The sequence below is a fragment of the Atractosteus spatula genome, chromosome 12, assembly GCF_055471065.1.
Source record: "Atractosteus spatula isolate fAtrSpa1 chromosome 12, fAtrSpa1.hap1, whole genome shotgun sequence".
NCBI classification, from domain to species: domain Eukaryota; kingdom Metazoa; phylum Chordata; class Actinopteri; order Semionotiformes; family Lepisosteidae; genus Atractosteus; species Atractosteus spatula.
In genome coordinates, this window is record NC_142717.1 from 31,869,581 (window position 1) to 31,883,475 (window position 13,895).

At 38.4% G+C, this 13,895-nt stretch overlaps 1 protein-coding gene across 1 annotated transcript in view; it reads left to right on the forward strand.

Moving 5' to 3' along the window:
- The window catches only part of macf1b (microtubule actin crosslinking factor 1b), a 43,619-nt gene that overhangs the window by 15,527 nt on the left and 14,197 nt on the right, over window positions 1-13,895 (forward strand). Inside the window, exons 14-27 of the mRNA XM_088929327.1 lie at window positions 443-565; window positions 1,079-1,180; window positions 2,924-3,025; window positions 3,755-3,919; window positions 5,124-5,279; window positions 6,051-6,248; window positions 6,785-6,913; window positions 7,538-7,708; window positions 8,295-8,450; window positions 8,883-9,089; window positions 9,630-9,749; window positions 10,025-10,194; window positions 11,634-11,793; window positions 12,674-12,868. Coding sequence (XP_088785453.1) covers window positions 443-565; window positions 1,079-1,180; window positions 2,924-3,025; window positions 3,755-3,919; window positions 5,124-5,279; window positions 6,051-6,248; window positions 6,785-6,913; window positions 7,538-7,708; window positions 8,295-8,450; window positions 8,883-9,089; window positions 9,630-9,749; window positions 10,025-10,194; window positions 11,634-11,793; window positions 12,674-12,868 — 2,154 coding nt within the window. The remainder of the gene's footprint in view (window positions 1-442; window positions 566-1,078; window positions 1,181-2,923; window positions 3,026-3,754; window positions 3,920-5,123; window positions 5,280-6,050; window positions 6,249-6,784; window positions 6,914-7,537; window positions 7,709-8,294; window positions 8,451-8,882; window positions 9,090-9,629; window positions 9,750-10,024; window positions 10,195-11,633; window positions 11,794-12,673; window positions 12,869-13,895) is intronic.

The window sequence follows — 13,895 nt, forward strand, 5'->3', positions numbered from 1 at the left end:
AAGAGAAGCTTGGGGTCAGAGCGCAGGGTCAGCCATTTATACAGCCCCCCTGGAGCAGTTGGGGTTAAGGGCCTTGCTCAGGGGCCCAACAGAGTAGGATTCCTCTACCTGCCACGGGATACGAACCGGCAACCTTCCAGCCACAGGTGCAGATCCTTAGCCTAGTCAAATTATTTAACTTTTACAAGTAAAAGTTTGGCTTATTTTTCATTTCAGTAATACAAGAAGCAACTTTATCCTTGAGCATTTGTTACCACCCCAGTCCTTGATTCTAATCAGTCAGAAATATAATCCTTTATCCTAAAACAAACTGTTTTACCTAGAAGCACTATTGTTTAATGAAATGTGTTACATCAGTTACACAGTTGTTATCTTGAACAGCTCTAGAATTACCTATGAACCTTCTTGGACATTAGTAAATACTTATTTCTGTTTTCACCAGTCTGTTAGAGAAGATATAGACAGCCTGCAGGGTGAACTGGACACACTTGGAATTCTGGGAGTGGACCTGATGTCAGCCTGTGGGGATACTGACAAGCCAGACGTCACCAAAAGCTTAGACGAAGTAAGTATTAGAATGAGAAGTCTAAGGAAATTTCTAAGAGTTTTCTCTCTTTGTAAAAAAACAGTTCTCTTTGATCAGAATACCCTATAAGAGAACATTAAGAGAATGTTTCTAACTAAAGGCAAGATTATTGTCAAATATATTGAAACAAAGCTGTTGCTTTAAAATAAATATTAACCCCACTAACCAAACCAATTTATTTTGATCTATTTATATTAGTAAAAATTGAAATTGTTGCACAAGACAATTTGGTATAGCAAATAAATTACATTTTCAAACTATTCCTTAAAATATATAAAAAATATATACAATGTAATAACATAATAGTTCCAATGATTTTTCCTATACAGTCTCTTCCTAAATCTTTACTTACGGAAAACATCTTCTTTGAACTTTTACTATTACTTTAAAAAGTAAATAAGAGAATGAAAATCACCCTGAAAATATTTGTTGGAAGTGATTAACTCTGTATGTATTTAGACATTTTACTAAATTTGATATGTTTATTTCAAGCTTTACTGCACATGGAATAACCTGAGCAAACTGTGGACTGAGTGCTACAGCAAGCTGGAGGAATCTCTTGAGGCTGCAGTGCATTATAAAAACATGATTGAGGTAAAGGAAACCAACATGAAACATTTGCATGAAAACATCTGCTGTACTGCTCTGGCTTTAAGGTAAATGCCCAAAGATGATCCCAGAACAAAAGTGAAGATAGACAGGCATTCTACCAGTCAATGTCACCACCTGAACAACTGCAAGCATTCATAGCAATTTCAGAGATTCCATTCTGGCAAAGCTAATTAGATCTTACCAGAAATAACTCTCCAGTTAAGTAACTACAATCAAAATGAACTTGGCCAAAACTGAAGCTCAGTCACACTATTTTTAATTGCAATGTAATAAATAAAAGACCCTTCACCAAGACTGTGGTTTCTCCAATCACTGAGTTATTGTTGTTGTTTCTGATGCTATGTCCATGCGTAATTGCAAAATTTGAAAGCCCCTAAGCCTTAATATCTAAAGATTAGCGTTTATACTCTAAATAGCTGTTCTCCAACATGCCTGGGATTATTCTGCAATGAATAACACAGTATATCCATGCTCATAGGGGAAGTATCTACAGAAGCTCAAACTTCTTGTGGAAAGCACTTCTATTTCACTCTGTATTGAATATAGAATATTGAATATCACTCTATTGAATATGTTTTTATATAAACAAATAGAACTGAAAGTTAGGACAATAGGTGTGGCAGACCCTCATTATGCAGTGGTGCTGAAGGATCTAAACGGACATTAACACCGCTTTCTTCAGCGCTTTTATGGTCTGTAACAGGAAAAGCCAATAGGTTTATCCTTCAGTTTTCAGCTTATGGGTCTCCTTTAGCCTGGATCTTAAAGAGACGTGGCTCCATCTAACAGAAATCTCCCACCTCCTGCCATAATGGTGTACTGACTCCTTGGAAAGGATGGTACTGTATCTGGTGAAGCCTTTTGTAAACCCGAGCTGATGGGCAGGCACTGAGCATTATGAGTAACCTGGGCTGGTCCTTGGTTCAGGTGAACAAGGTGGCTGCTGCTCCCCCTCAATGTGCAACACAGCATATTTCTTCAAAAGGCACATGCAAATAAGTAAAAAGTTCCCTCCAGTGGCTCTTGCTGTTGCTGCTGTGCTAGTCTAGACTGTCAAGGTTTGTTAGTTATATATTACAATATTATTAGTTGTGCATGTAAGTGTAGTGGTCTGTCGATGTAGTAACTGACTCTCATCTTCTCCATAAGATGACAATATCATTGCGGTTTTAGCTGCTGCTACACTGAATAGTGTTAATTAAATTTCAGAAAGTGGTAAATGTTGAGATGATCACTTTTATTAATCATTTATTTCCTAAATAACCTGTGTGTAGAAAAACCCAATGTCTATCAGCTGCTTTTCATCCCTTCAGTTATTTCCTTTGCGTTTGCTAAAATGCTCTCTAGTGGCATAGAGACAGACGCCAAAATCCTCGTGTTCTCCTTCTCCATGTTACAAAACAACACTCAAAAAATATGAGTGAACAGTATGAATTCAAAAGGGATCATAGTTATTAAGAAAGAGAAATGTCACATGATACAATGAACCAAAAAAGTTGACATAAAGGTTTAATTCAGTAGCAAGAGTCCTGGGAGTGTAAAAGAATTTAGGAGCTTTTTCTGTAATAAAGAATGATTATATTATCTTGGATTTTTCTGTTTCACTCTACATACATATACTGTACCTTTGACAAAACAGAACTAAAACATTAGTATATGTTCTTAATTATTCTCTTGACTAATACGTAATATAATAGGAAAAATATTAAATGTTCAATTTTCTAGAGGCTGTTTGAGTGGCTGAAGTCCGCAGAGCTGAAAGCTGCCGAAGAATTTATGGTTGGGGTCAGCTTGGAGACAGTAAAGCAACAGCTGTGTGATTTAAAGGTACAGCAACAAGCTAGACATTTTAAAAACTTTAAACTGGCACAACATGGATTGAAATATGACATCATAATATGGTTTATATTCACATACTGGGTGACAGAATTAACAAATTCTTTTGAAGCATATTACAGTAAGTAGACTAAACTTTATCTTTGTTTCTTTTTATGTTTTTGTGTTTCATAATCTGCATTATATGCTTTAAATACTGTACACACTTCAATTTGCCTTAAGACCTGAATTGTATTTTGAAGAGTCTCTTCCTGTACAGACATTAGAACTTTTTGTCATCACTAAATGTACCTGTGCTCCTTCTCTGTGGTTCACACTGAATAATTGCCATGGTTAATTTAATATTACAGAACATGAAATTTAAAATGCAATGCATATTTCTGGAAAATCTTAAATAAAATGTATTTTTAAAATGTAAATTTTTATTTACAGATTCTGTATGGTTTATATATATATATACATAAGCTTTGAGATTAAAGAATAAAGGTTTACTCACATGGCGTCTGTAAAAAAAAACTTGTACAACTCTTGTACATCTATTTGCATATTGTTGCTTTCAGAAGAATCATGGCACAAAGCAAACAGAACATAGACACAATGCCCTGAGCTTCATTCCTCACATCTACAGACTAACGCAAAAGCTTTCACTCTTGTCCTATATGTAACTGCAATATGATTGAGCCACACAGAAAGAAATAACCTATTGGTTCTGATCGGCAGGAGTTTAAGAGCGAACTGTACCAGAAGAAGATAGAGATGGAGAGTCTGAACCATCGCTTTGTCTGCAGGCTCACTCTGGGCTTTGAGCAGGATGCTGTTGGTGCTCAGCTCTCGGACTTCCGCCATCGCTGGGACACCCTGGAGAGGGAGACCGTGAGCAGACAGGTAAAAATCACACTCGCCTCACCTGGTAGGAGCCTGGCAAGAGCAGAACGTTGATCTCTTTCAGGATCTAATACAGTATATGTATCATGAAAATGTCTCCAAAATTGTCACAGCAATTATTTTACACTTTTTCATGATTTTGGTTTGATCTCTGTGGTACATTGGTCATAGCTATACAGCACTCGTTATAAAAGAAGGAGTTGCAGAGTTAAATTTCTGGACTCCTTGCCAGTGAGTAATGGGTTCTAGTATCCCATGAAGACACTACTGTTTTATCTATGAACAAGGTTCTTTCCCAAATTGATCACCCCAGACAGGTCTGTGATGGACCACTATCCCAAAAACCTAACAGGCAAGTCTGGTACTTTCAGGTAACTTAACAGAAATGGAGGTAAGCCTTGATCCTATGTGACACTTAGGGTTGGAATCTGTTAGGACTGTTAGGAATCTACACTATATGAAATGCATTATGTGTGAGGCATACTCTACAGCTATTGAATGTTAAACATTCAAAATATGTATTTCAAGAGAGTGCTGTAATACACCAGCACTAGAACTGCAGGGATGGTAGGTGTACTCATGTTTAGAACACCATGGATATTGACTCTTACACTTTTTCAGCTTGTAGCCTTTTGCAGTAGACTGTCTATGGATCAACCGTGTTGATGAGAAAGGTTGATCAGCATCATTCATTTACATGCATCATGTCTGTTCAATAAAATGCCAGGGCACCCATTATGAAATCCATTTATTGAATTCCACGATACCTTTGTGAATTCATACAACTGCTGTGTATTTTTGTTAGATATATACATTTACAATAGCATGCTTTATATTAAAAACAAAAACACATTTTTGTCATTCTGCTTTTCAAACACTGTCAGGGTAGTTAGCATGCTAAATGCTAACTAAAGTCAAAGGCAAACTTACTGTATATCATTCAAGCACAGGAATTTGTTCTCCTGCCTCTACCAGAACGCAACTTAACATGTTTCAAGATTGGTTTCATTCACATTTTCAATGGCAAAACAAAACAAATTCCTTATTTCATGGATTTTCATTTTAATATAATCTATTAATATGACTACAGCTTACAGGGGTAGTATATGCTGTGTGATTTTCTGTAGATGTCTGAATACACAATATTTATTCTGTTTGACTGCTGGGTGTTCCAACTTGTCTATTAACCCCTGTGTCACTGTAGCACCAGCTGGAGTCCGCACTCCTGGGTTTGGGTCAGTTCCAGAACACCCTGGATGAGCTGCACACCTGGCTGACACACACAGCTGGCCAGCTGCAGGGCTACCGGCAAATCAGCATCGACCTGCAGACCTGTGAGATCGAGCTCGCAAAACACAAGGTAGGGAGTTCATCCCTATCATACACAGACTGAAGTTCTGCCAAAGTTTGTTTTAAAAGCAGTTGCTGAATGTTGTTTCTTGTTGTTTCTCCTATCACATAATGTTTTTGTCCTTTTTGTACAAAAGCAGTAGTTCTGTACTTGAGGGCAAGAGAATTTGCTCTTGTCCCAGGATTTCACAACATCTAAAGCAGGTTAAATACACATTCAGATACACAATTCATTTATATTTATTTGATAAATTGTATATATTCTTGAGAGTCATATAGTAAGATCCACTGGACATCCTGTTAAACTGAATTTGAAAGTTAAAATGTGCATTTCATTGATGTAAAAATAAGAATGTCCTCTAAGTAAATTCTGTTTTTACGTAGTTTTAATGAATAGCGGGCTTTGAAAATGGTGTAGTATGGACAGCATTGAAGCAATCATGATGTTCGCAATAGTATGAAATATTCAAGGAGAAAACAGTTTTAATATTTTATCTATTTTATTATCCTTTTAATGTGATATATTCAGTGTAACAGTAGGGTCTTCACAGGGTGATCCATTCAGCTGGAAATGGAAATCGTGCATTTCCTGTTCATTGTGACTTGAGCTCCTGCAGGGTCCCAATGACTTATCTTAGTGAAAGCTGCACAATAATATTTCTGATTACAATAAGACAAGATAAGACGCAGACGGACTGTGGCTCGTGAGCTGTCCTACGAAGGACGAGTTTCCCTGTGCTGCCAATCTGTCTCACTGTGCCTGCCTGGCCCCTCCCCGAAGGTGCTGCGGAATGACGTGATGTCCCACGCGCGCACTGTGGAGTCCCTGAACCTGGCAGGCAGGGAGCTTCTGGAGGCCGGGGCGGGGGACAGCCCCCAGGGGCTTCAGGCCCAGCTGGAGCAGCTGAACGAGCGCTGGGAGTTTGTCCGCTGCGAGACAGAGAGGAGGCAGCTCGAGCTGGAGAACAACCTCAGTCAGGTGGGACAGTCAGACCCTCACACGCAGGCTCATGCTGTGAATGGTCCCACAGGTCACATGAACCACAAGCGCACGATCCACAGGACACATCCAGCTTAAATTTCGGCCGGAGCAAGATGAGGAAACGATTTGCAACCCGACGATACTGAGTGTGTGAATGTTAGGGTGCTTATGTAAAATTTGTTAATGCTCTTTTTAAACCTCTAAAAATAAGTCAATTATATTATTGTACTAAATACATACATAAAGTAGACTATGATAATGGCAGTAATAAGTCCTGTGTCTCACAAGTGTCATAGAGCACTTCTAAATATTCTCTTTTGCTAGAATGCTATCGTGACCTGACATGAGTGTCAGTATCAAAACCTGGCTCAAGAATGATAAGACCATAAAAGCAAAGCAAATTTATACAATATTCTATGGAAAATGTGAGATGTAATGCAAAATACTACAGTGTAGTAAATTTCATGAAGTGTGCCACATTCTCTGACTGTCTCATTTTGGGTGGCACTGGTTCCTTTCTCTTCGGTAAATAGGTTCAAGATGTGACCATGGAAATCCAGGATCTTCTTCAGTGGCTAGAAAACACAGACCTTAGACTTTCATCCACCAAACCAGTCTGGGGACTACCAGAAACTACAAATGAGAAGCTCTCAGCACATCTGGTAATAAACAGAACTAACCATAAGCCTTGACTGAATCAACAGAAATCCAGCCATTATTCTTTATTTCTTTATATGGTATCTTAAGCTCTGGTTTCTCCCACTTAGCTACTGAGCATCTAACTAGGTGAACCCGGTAGCTAAGTGGTTCAGTTGCCAGGCTGATTTCCAGGTTATCACAACTTAATGTTGGATTATGATCCAAATGGATCACAATCACAGTACCTTTTTGGAATTTTACAACATATTAATTTAATAAATTTAAAAACAAACTTTCCAAGATATATGGAACCCTCCAATCTCAGTATTCTTCTTTTTTGAGTCCCCACAGTCACCAAATACCACATGGGTCAACAGCACCTGAATTAATATGGTGAAAACAATCATTCATTTAAAAAAACTCATGAAAAGAAATAATTCCTTATTTTGCAAACAGTTGCAAATATGATGATCACTTTACATCATACATTTTTGTAAATTACTTTTCCAAAAAGGAACGGCAGAGATCATGAAAATTTAAAACATGACAAAATGCATAGTCTTTGTCAATATGGTTTGAAGAGTGATGTTTATGCTGTGAGCATCTCATAAACATCTCTAACAGATTGCTTTTACATCTTCCTTCAGGAGCTGTGCAAGGAAATGGAATCGAAGTTACATACGTACAACAATGTGAGGGATGCCATCCATAGACTGCTGGACAACAATGATGTTTCTCGAGGCTCCAACACAGAACATAGTCTTTGCATTCTGGAACACAAATGGGAGAGTGTCTATAGCAAAGTGCAAGAAAGGAAGGTCAGCAAACGCTCTAGCCAGACTGAAATATTGCAAATATTGTAATGGTTCTAAAATCATAGGTTTAACAGGAACATTTAAAAATTGTAATGGATCTTCTTAAGCTGATGTAGTTTCTCATTTTAAATATAGAAAATCCAATACATGGTTGAAGTGAATGAGTAATAAACTTTCACAATTGTCAACATAAGAAGAATATTCTCTAAGAAAAGAAATAATTCATTATGTTTTTATTAAAATATGCACCCTGATTCTAATAAGCGTCAAACTGAGTTCAAAACTCTGGTCTGTTTTAAGACAGACCCCCCTAAACCCTCCTCCTTTTTGCATCTTTTATTATTTTATATATTCTAAGAAGAAGTTAAAGCATAGCATTGCAATTAAAAATGTTATACAAAAACGGTCAATAAGCACTTTTAACTGTAATAATATTATCTTCCATTTGTATATTCATCTGATTTTCAAGCTCCTCATCACAAATAGCAAGGCAGTATTATTTCTTACATTAATAGTTCTTTCAATTCTGAAGATGTGTAGCTGCAACTGTTTTGTAAGTGGTGAGTAACATTTGTTAACTTTATTTCAGGCTAAGTTGAATGAAGGGCTGACTTTGTCGAAGGAGTTTCACAGCACTGTCCAGGATCTATTGAAGAAAATGTCTCAGAGTGAAGAGGCCATTAGTGCCTTACCTCCGCCCAGTCTAATCCTGGACACTGTCAATGCTCAGATACAGGAACACAGGGTTGGTGTTGAGAAAACCTAGTTCAGCCATGTGTCTCTGGGTCTTCCATACACTGCACCTTATTATTGACACATACTATACGAATTCAAATTTATTGCATAACAACATATTAAACTTGAAACTTAATTTAACTTTTATGTGATGAATCCTTAAGCCTTGCTTTATCCGATTAAAATAATTCCCCTTCACAGGAGTGAGTTATTTCACTCTTAAAATCATGTTTTTTTTGTCACAAAAACAGTATAAGTTTGTCCAATATGCATAAAGTTGAAAAGAACTTAAATATTTCTAGGTTCGTTATGTTAATCAAATACTGTAAAATAACACCCCCCATCAAATTATGCTAAATGCCAAGAGAGATGTGGGAATGTGATTCAATACACTTTTGTTGTATCACTTCTTTGGTTAAAAATATGTCCATGTTACTTCCAGATGTTGGTGACTGAAGTAAACTCCTACAGTGACAAGATGACAGCTGTTGAGAGTGTAGCAGTACGTCTTAAAGAACTGAGCAGGAAGGAAGACTGCAATGTGATACAGAATCTCACAGTGACTGTAAAAGACCGCTATGGAAAACTTTATCAGCGCACTGCTGAGAGAGGAAAAGCTCTTGATGATGTGAAGAAACAAGCTAAACAGGTAATTGTGTTACCAAAAATCAGTCAGCTTAGTAGCTTACACACACTTGTTGTGTACAAGTTGGTTTTTAACCAATGTATTATGGAAATTTTAACTGAAATCAAATATAAAACACTGGTAGTTTATTGATATCATATATCTCTATCTCAGTGGAGGAACTATACCACACAAACACTTAACTTACAGTTCATTATTTTCAATGCGTACAACGTGTCTTGTACCCTCTTTCCAAAGTCTGGTCACAGAGAGGCCTCCATCTTGCGGGGGGCCCTTAAAATCCATTTTAAAACGCCTTATTTCTCCTCTAAAATTAACTAATTAATGAAGAAAAATATAATGTTTCTCATAAGATACAGGTCACGACTCCAGCATAGGGATACTTAGGTAGTGATTTTTAAATTTGATTCACCATGGGTTTCTGGAAAGTACTAGGAGAGATTAAAGAGCCACAATCACTAGAACTGCAAGCCAGTATAACCCTTCTATTTATATGGAAAGCATTTTCGGGCGGTTAAGCGGTCTTTGCTCTTGATGATTTAGTTCAGTGAGTCTTGGCGACTCTTGGTGGACTGGGTGGCGGAAGTGGAACAGACTCTGGATACACACAGGGAGATTGCAGTGTCACATGAGGAAATCAAACAGCAGCTCGCAGAGCAGAAGGTAATGTAGCCCAAGGTCTCATCTGGCAAGTTATTGTCCACTCTGAGTGGCACAGGGAAAATGAATAATCTTTAAATCACTTTGTGGATAAGTAAAAATAAATGGCATGAGAAAACTGTAAGATCAGTGGTTCTACAGTTGTGTGATTAGGCCTAGTATTTTATATAATCAGTTTGTTGGCCTATGCTAAATATCCAAACAGTGGTGCCCAGGAGGCACAGCATTGTTGGAAGACAGATGGCCCTGTTGATTTTCTTTGCTTCGTGTTTCTCAAGGAATTTCAGAAGTTGTTGAGGTCGAAGAGGCCAGTTTATGAAGCCACCTTGAAGAGTGGTCGCACTCTCAAAGAGAAATCCCAGAGTCCAGCTGACCGGCAGCAGTTGGACGATCTGTTGGCAGAGCTGAGAGATTCCTGGGACACCATCAGTGGGAGGTCCATGGAGAGGTAAAAATGCATTTTTATTTGCAATGCTAACATTACAAAACATTATTAGCTTCTGTGATGTGGCCCACCCAACAGTATTCAGTTGTTGCAGGCCTCTAAAACAAAGCAAGTAAAACAAATTCATATAGCACTTACCTTTTTGTTTGTAGTCTATATTATGGCATTACGCCAGTAGGAAAAAACAAAACAATGGGTGAATGTTGAAATGTTTGGTAGCTGTAGTTACTCCTTATATGATTACGTACTTGCTTTAACAGTCAAAACCCCATTCAGAGTCAAGGCCAAATTTAAACCCTGGGAAACTGTCTCCAGATTGCCACCAGGCTGTTTTCACAGTGCCCCCTTCTGGACTGGAGGAGAGCTTGTCTCCCTCTCCCTTTAGTAACACCAGTGTTTTAAAAGCAATTTCTTACTTTTAAGGAAAATATATTAAAGAAACTAATCAGTTTTATGTATTGTGTTTTGGTGTAATGTGGCATTTATTAGGTGAAAATGTGTAAATGAGCTAGGTACCTTTACGTTTACTGTGAGAGGTTACAAGGGATGAGCCTCCACAATAAAGGCAGAGGGTAAGCTCTGCTGAGGGAGTTCTTTTGTGGGATCTGGGGAGGAAGACATTCTGGCCCCTTTGTTGTGGGTTCCTGTTTTGGAAGAATGCAGCTTGTTCTCCTGTTGTACGTATGTCTGCTGCCTTATAAATAAATTAGGACCTTTTATGTATCTTTTTGATAGTGGATTGGTTTAATTTAGCATCTACTAAGAACTGAGTCCAGGTGACTGTGATTGTGTGGAGAATTAGTGAGCCTGTGACAGCTTAACTGTGTAACAGAGCCCATTGATGTGAGCACATTGGGAAACTGTGTAGGAATGCTGAAAGGCATGGAAAGATATGCTAAATCAAATGGCAGGCCATGTTGCTCAATGGATTTGTTAACCTTCCTTTGCACTGTTTAGTTTCAGGGGGCTGGGAATTTCCTTGAAAGATGTTGCAAATGAACCACACTTGTAAAAACTCATATAAGCAATTGTGCAAACATCATTTTTCATTGCATTCCATATATGACACATAAAGTTTCAAGTCAGAAGTACCTGAATCATTTACTCTATCCCAGAACGTGACTTTCTCTTAACACAAAACCTATTCCCACATCCATCCTAGATTAGAGTGTGAGGACTGACCCTGAAACTGGCATCTCACGTGTTTCCCTCACCCAGCTTGCACAAGCCAGAAGGCCAGCCCTTCCTCATGGTGGGTTTGAAACCAGGAGAGCAATAACACTCTCACAGTCTCATCTCACACTCTGTGACCTGGTACTCTTTTGATAGCCTCTGAACCCCATTGCAGTCTATATGACCTACAGGCATCAGCTATCGAAGTCACAGCACCACTTTAGCATGCGCATCTAGGCCCTGTGTTGATCTTTCATATTGCATTACAGGCAACACAAACTGGAAGAAGCACTCCTGTTTTCAGGCAGATTCACGGATGCTCTCCAAGCCCTAATGGACTGGTTGTATAGAGCTGAACCACATCTAGCTGAGGACATGCCTGTTGGAGGAGAGAAGGACCTGGTTGCAAATTTAATTGACAAACATAAGGTAAATAAATCACAGTTCTGCTACACTTTCCTGCCCAATTGAGAGCATTTTAAAAGTGAGAAATATAGTGAACAAAGCAGTTTTATTTGTAGAAGTGCAAGTTTGACCAGTGCTGTGAACAATGTCCTTTAATAGTATAACTTTCCTGTCCTGTTACTGAATAAGCAAGTCTAAATTAATCCCTGCTGTAAGTGAATGCATGCCTGGTTATCCCACTGCAACTTCCCTACACTCAACTCCACATAACAGACACAGCACGCTTGGACCTTATCATCACATCATACACTTGAATAAGGGTTCACTCCCTTTGCAGTGATAACCCTAAATCTGTTCAGATGCACAAAAATACTAAGGAAATCTCAGATCACACAATTAGTTTAGTGGCCTCTCTGTGTAGTAATGGTGGTTCACATGATTTCTGAACAAACACACACAACTCTGTAAGGTTCTTCAGTCATGTAGTGAACTTCAAGCAAAAATTAAACCATGACAACCGAGAAGCTTTCAAAACTGTTCATTCCTATTTTTCCAGACTAAACCTACCCTATTGAGACATACAGTTAAATACAGAACAAAGCAACTAATTAACTCCATGTCAGTATTTTTTACATTGGCCTCCATTTTTGTGTAACTTTGCCTATGACTAGTAATTGACTGTTCTTAACTTTAATTTTAAGTCTTTTAATAGATAAATAAACTTAGCACTAGCCTACAGAAGTTATCCATTTTGACACCTCACATACTGTACATTCATGAGTTTGACCTTTTAACAAACACATAGCTCCTACTGAAAACATTAGCTGATAGAAAGCAGAGGGTCTGGACGGGGAACAGGACAGGATGCCTAGTCATGTCATGATTATTCCCTGTGGTTGTGCAGGTTTTCCAGAAGGAGCTGGGGAAGAGAGCTGGCTGTATAAAGACCCTGAAACGCTCAGTGAGGGATGTGATGAAGAACAGCAGCATGGAGTCCCAGTGGCTGCAGCAGCAGATGGAGGAGCTGGAGTCCCGTTGGGAGGTGGTGTGCAGGCTGTCTGTCTCCAAACAGGCCAGGCTTGAGGCTGCGCTCTGCCAAGTAAGAGCTTTCTCTTCCTGTACAAACACGTATTCCATCTTGATCGCCTGTCCAGGGGCTAGCAACCCTACACAAAAGATACCCAATGTGCAGTCACTCATAACAGCGCTTGTGACTGACGACATCTCAGTTAAACTTAAAGGTAAAACTAGTTAAACTTAAAGGTAATACTTTAACCCGGTATAAAGCAGACTCATTTGAAGAGGGTTGTAAAGCCTGTATCAGGCTGTCACATGGCTCCAGGTGAGCCAAACATACCCAGCAGGTACAGGAAGCAAAGCAGACCGCACTCTGAATGGAACAACAGTCCATCACAAGGCTCAGACAAGGCTCAGTATGGGAGTCTCGGGACACCAGCATGTCTTTGGACCATGTGAGAAGGAGAAAGCACCAAGAGAAAGCCAATGTGCAGAATCCACATAGACCAAGCCAGACGTAATCAACTCCCTGGAGCTCAGAAGCAGCAAGACTATTGTTAAATTAAATTATAGACAGTAACTTTGGTTATCTTGATTTGTCCTGCACTAATTCAGCATTCACCCTTCAGTTAGCCACACAGGGGAAATGGCTGAGTATAGGATAAAATAAAACATTGTACTTTAAATATGCCATAAAAACTGCATGAAACTAATCAACAATAGACCAGAAATGATGCAGAAAGTTAAATATAAACAGTACATTCTGAAAATATATTACAGATGCTAAATATCAAATATTGATGCCAAAGATTATTTTGTTTAGTGTTTGTGTAATTACTTTGTTTCCATATTCTCTTTTGTAACACATTTGATTAGTGTGCGATACTTGTTCTTTCTGTTTTCAATAGTGATTCTGATCTTAGAAAAAAGGTATTGTGGTGTCAGCATATAGGTTGTTGAAGAACAAAGTGTAACCTATAAATTGTTTCTATAGCATTGGTCTCCAATGTTTTCTTCTATATTGGGTTCTGATGATTGCATCTTAGTATATTTATCATGAATCACTCTTTTTCATAACACACCAAATTCTATTTTATTGCAAGACATCT